Raw genomic sequence first — 4,276 nt, 5'->3', positions numbered from 1 at the left:
AGGAATTGGCACTCATTGGCAATGACAAGGAGTGGAATGTTAACTAAAGAGGCTGGTACTCAGACTACTATATGCCGGTACAATAAGTAAACTATGAAAGTTAAATACAAGGTCATTGTGCAATAATCTAAGTTTACTTTTTAAAGTCCCCTGAAACAGTTGACTGATGGTGATACATACAAGATATGACACAAACTAAATGTTGACTTTGGCAGTACAAAATGTACAATACAAGCATGACGGCAAGAGAAATGAATGAAAATTACAAGGAAAGAAATCCGATTATTTTCAGTCCAGCCAGCATGTTACCTAGATAAAGAATATGCACTCACTAAAGGAGTGGTTACAAGTTTTAATATAAAAAGGAGTGAGTGCAGCACTGTACACTTCCAACTGAATACATGATGAGTATGATCATGGCATCTTTTCTATCTGCAGCTCTGCTGTTGCTGGTTTCTGGGATCCTGACTGAAAGTAATGTGGAATATATTTACATCTTTGTAATGTTATCTTTCTAACCTATACAGTGTAGTTAATTTTTTATTACAATTTTATTACAGAGGAATTTGGATCAAAACCCATCAATTTGACGATAGTCAACAGCATCGCCAAAGCAGCCAATGAGACCTACAGTGCTGACATTGTGTTCAGAGGGATCCTACTCGGTGCCATGAAGAGACTGCAGCAGAACAATACAGACTTCAAGTCAGTAGACATTTAGATTCCATTGTCTGGTTTCTAGAATAGCTCATTCATGCAATATCGATATACAGTTTGAGCAATAGTTTATATGCCAATTTACAGACAATGTTCTGTAGTTCAAGGTGTCATTTATTGCATGGCAAGGAATAGTACGTAATTTTCATGTTTTCAATGTCTAAAGTGATGGTGGTATTCTTGCTTTTGGAATGGATAAGGTGTATTATTGGCAGATGGTGTGTGTCAAAGATGTTATGTTATGTCAGTGAGCATTGTTCTTCCAGGTTTACCTATAAAGAGGACCTCAACTATGGTCCCTTCCTGGAGAGTGTGAATGGTGTAGCCGGGGACAATGCTGAGCACACTTATTGGGAGCTCCTTGTTCAGACTGGGAAGAATGGATCCGTGATCAGACCTGACGTGGGTGAGTAATGATTTAGAATCTCGCACGCTCTAAAGGGAAAAGCAAGTGTTATTTACAACAATCTATTTGTCACATTAATTGTGCACATACTGTAAACACAAAATGAGCACACCTACTGGGAGCTCCTTGTTCAGACTGGGAAGAATGGACCAGTGATCATACCTGATCTGGGTGAGGAGTAGTAGTCTCACGATGTTAAGACCGTGTTTAGAACTCACTCTCTCTCAGAGAGCAAAGCAATAGCATTAAGCGGAAAAGCTAATGTTTTTTACAATGTATTTGTCACAAGAATTGTGCACATTACTGTTAACACAAAATGACCTATTTGGACTTTGTTTTCACAGGTATTGGCTGTTACATCCCAGAACAAAATGACCACATCATCCTGAATTTTACAAAATGGTGAACATTCAGAAGTGCCTTACTGATACTGGTTCATGATTTGAAAAAGTGCTGTTGTGCAATTTATTACATGTGTCATAACAGGAAAAAAGTAAGGTAGTAATGGCCAATCTTAAGACTGTTTAGAATGAAAAATAGAGTTTCATCATGATACTGTTATATACTCAAACTACTGTAAAATAACATTCCATTTGTAATTACTGTGTAAAGGGTTAATAAAGTACAAGTAGCTATGGAGTACCACTTGTGCGGGGAAACAAAATGACTGCAACAGTGGTATCATTATACATGAACATTGTACGTGTATACCTGTACGTGCGCGCACACAATCATTTCAGAAATGACTATATATATATATATATATATATATATATATATATATATATATATATATATATTTATTTATTTATTTATTTATTTATTTATTTCACCTTTATTTAACCAGGTAGGCAAGTTGAGAACAAGTTCTCTTTTACAACTGCGACCTGGCCAAGATAAAGCAAAGCAGTTTGACACATAACACACACATGTAGTAAAACAAATTTGTCTATATACAATGTGAGCAAATGAGGTGAGATAAGGGAGGTAAAGGCAATAAATAGGCCATGGTGGTGAAGTAAATACAATATAGCAATTAAAACACTGGAATGGTAGATTTGACAGATGAGTGTGCAAAGTAGAAATACTGGGGTGCAAAGCAGCTAAATAGATAAATACAGTAGGGGAAGGGGTAGTTGTTTGGGCTATTTATAGATGGGCTATGTGCTGTGAGCTGCTCTGACAATTGGTGCTTAAAGCTAGTGAGGGAGAAGTGTTTCCAGTTTCAGAGATTTTTGTAGTTCGTTCCAGTCATTGGCAGCAGAGAACTGGAAGGAGAGGCGGCCAAAGGAGGAATTGCCTTTGTGGGTGACAAGTGAGATATACCTGCTGGAATGCATGCTACGGGTGGGTGCAGCTATGGTGACCAGCGAGAAGAGATAAGGCCGGACTTTACCTAGCAGGGTCTTGTAGATGACCTGGAGCCAGTGGGTTTGGCGATGAGTATGAAGAGAGGGCCAGCCAACGAGAGCGTACAGGTCGCAGTGGTGGGTAGTATATGGGGCTTTGGTGACAAAACGGATGGCACTGTGATAGACTGCATCCAGTTTATTGAGTAGGATATTTTATAAATGACATCGCCGAAGTTGAGGATCGGTAGGATGGTCAGTTTTACGAGGGTATGTTTGGCAGCATGAGTGAAAGATGCTTTGTTGGGATATAGGAAGCCAATTCTAGACTTAACTTTGGATTGGAGATGTTTGATGTGAGTCTGGAAGGAGAGTTTACAGTCTAACCAGACACCTAGGTATTTGTAGTTGTCCACATATTCTAAGTCAGAACCGTCCAGAGTAGTGATGCTGGACGGGCGGGCAGGTGCAGGCAGCGATCGGTTGAAGAGCATGCATTTAGTTTTACTTGTATTTCAGAGCAGTTCGAGGCCACGAAAGGAGAGTTGTATGGCATTGAAGCTCGTCTGGAGGGTTGTTAACACAGTGTCCAAAGAAGGGCCAGAAGTATACAGAATGGTGTCGTCTACATAGAGGTGGATCAGAGACTCACCAACAGCAAGAGCGACATCATTGATGTATACAGAGAAAAGAGTTGGCCCAAGAATTGAACCCTGTGGCACCCCCATAGAGACTGCCAGAGGTCCGGACAACAGGCCCTCCGATTTGACACACTGAACTCTATCAGAGAAGTAGTTGGTGAACCAGGCGAGGCAATCATTTGAGAAACCAAGGCTATTGAATCTGCCGATGAGGATGTGGTGATTGACAGAGTCGAAAGCCTTGGCCAGGTCAATGAATACGGCAGCACACTATTGTTTCTTATCGATGGCGGTTACGATATCGTTTAGGACCTTGAGCGTGGCTGAGGTGCACCCATGACCAGCTCTGAAACCAGATTGCATAGCGGAGAAGGTGCGGTGGGATTCGAAATGGTCGGTAATCTGGTTGTTGACTTGGCTTTCGAAGACTTTACAAAGGCATGGTAGGATAGATATACATCTGTAGCAGTTTGGGTCAAGAGTGTCCCCCCCTTTGAAGAGGGGGATGACCGCAGCTGCTTTCCAACCTTTGGGAATCTCAGATGACACGGAAGAGAGGTTGAACAGGCTAGTAATAGGGGTTGCAACAGTTTCGGCAGATCATTTTAGAAAGAAAGGGTCCAGATTGTCTAGCCCGGCTGATTTGTAGGGGTCCAGATTTTGCAGGTCTTTCAGAACATCAGCTGACTGGATTTGGGAGAAGGAGAAATGGGGAAGGCTTGGGCGAGTTGCTGTGGGGGTTGCAATGCTGTTGACCGGGGAAGGGGTAGCCAGGTGTAAAGCATGGCCAGCCGCAGTAAAATGCTTATTGAAATTCTCAATTATAGTGGATTTGTCAGTGGTGACAGAGTTTCCTATCCTCAGTGCAGTGGGCAGCTGGGAGGAGGTGATCTTATTCTCCAAGGACTTTACAGTGTCCCAGAACTTTTTTGAGTTTGTGTTGCAGGAAGTAAATTTCTGCTTGAAATAGCTAGCCTTGGCTTTTCTAACTGCCTGTGTATATTGGTTTCTAACTTCCCTGAAAAGTTGCATATCACGGGGGTTGTTCGATGCTAATGCAGAACGCCACAGGATGTTTTTGTGTTGGTTAAGTGCAGTCAGGTCTAGAGAGAACCAAGGGCTATATCTGTTCCTGGTTCTAAATTTCATGAATGGGGCATGCT

General features: G+C 41.6%; 1 protein-coding gene across 1 annotated transcript; it reads left to right on the top strand.

Moving 5' to 3' along the window:
* The first annotated feature begins 331 nt into the window (after positions 1 to 331).
* LOC106612509 (transcobalamin-1) lies at positions 332 to 1,787 on the top strand. Its single transcript, XM_014213691.3, has 4 exons — positions 332 to 474; positions 561 to 705; positions 984 to 1,123; positions 1,468 to 1,787. Exons 1-4 carry the CDS (start codon positions 402 to 404, stop codon positions 1,527 to 1,529), a joined length of 420 nt encoding a protein of 139 aa, XP_014069166.1. The 5' UTR covers positions 332 to 401; the 3' UTR covers positions 1,530 to 1,787.
* The last annotated feature ends 2,489 nt before the right edge of the window (positions 1,788 to 4,276 follow it).

The sequence above is a fragment of the Salmo salar genome, chromosome 09 (assembly GCF_965601325.2).
Source record: "Salmo salar chromosome 09, fSalSal1, whole genome shotgun sequence".
NCBI lineage: Eukaryota > Metazoa > Chordata > Actinopteri > Salmoniformes > Salmonidae > Salmo > Salmo salar.
The sequence above is the reverse complement of the archived record's forward strand: the minus strand, read 5'-3'. Positions and strand labels throughout refer to the sequence as shown.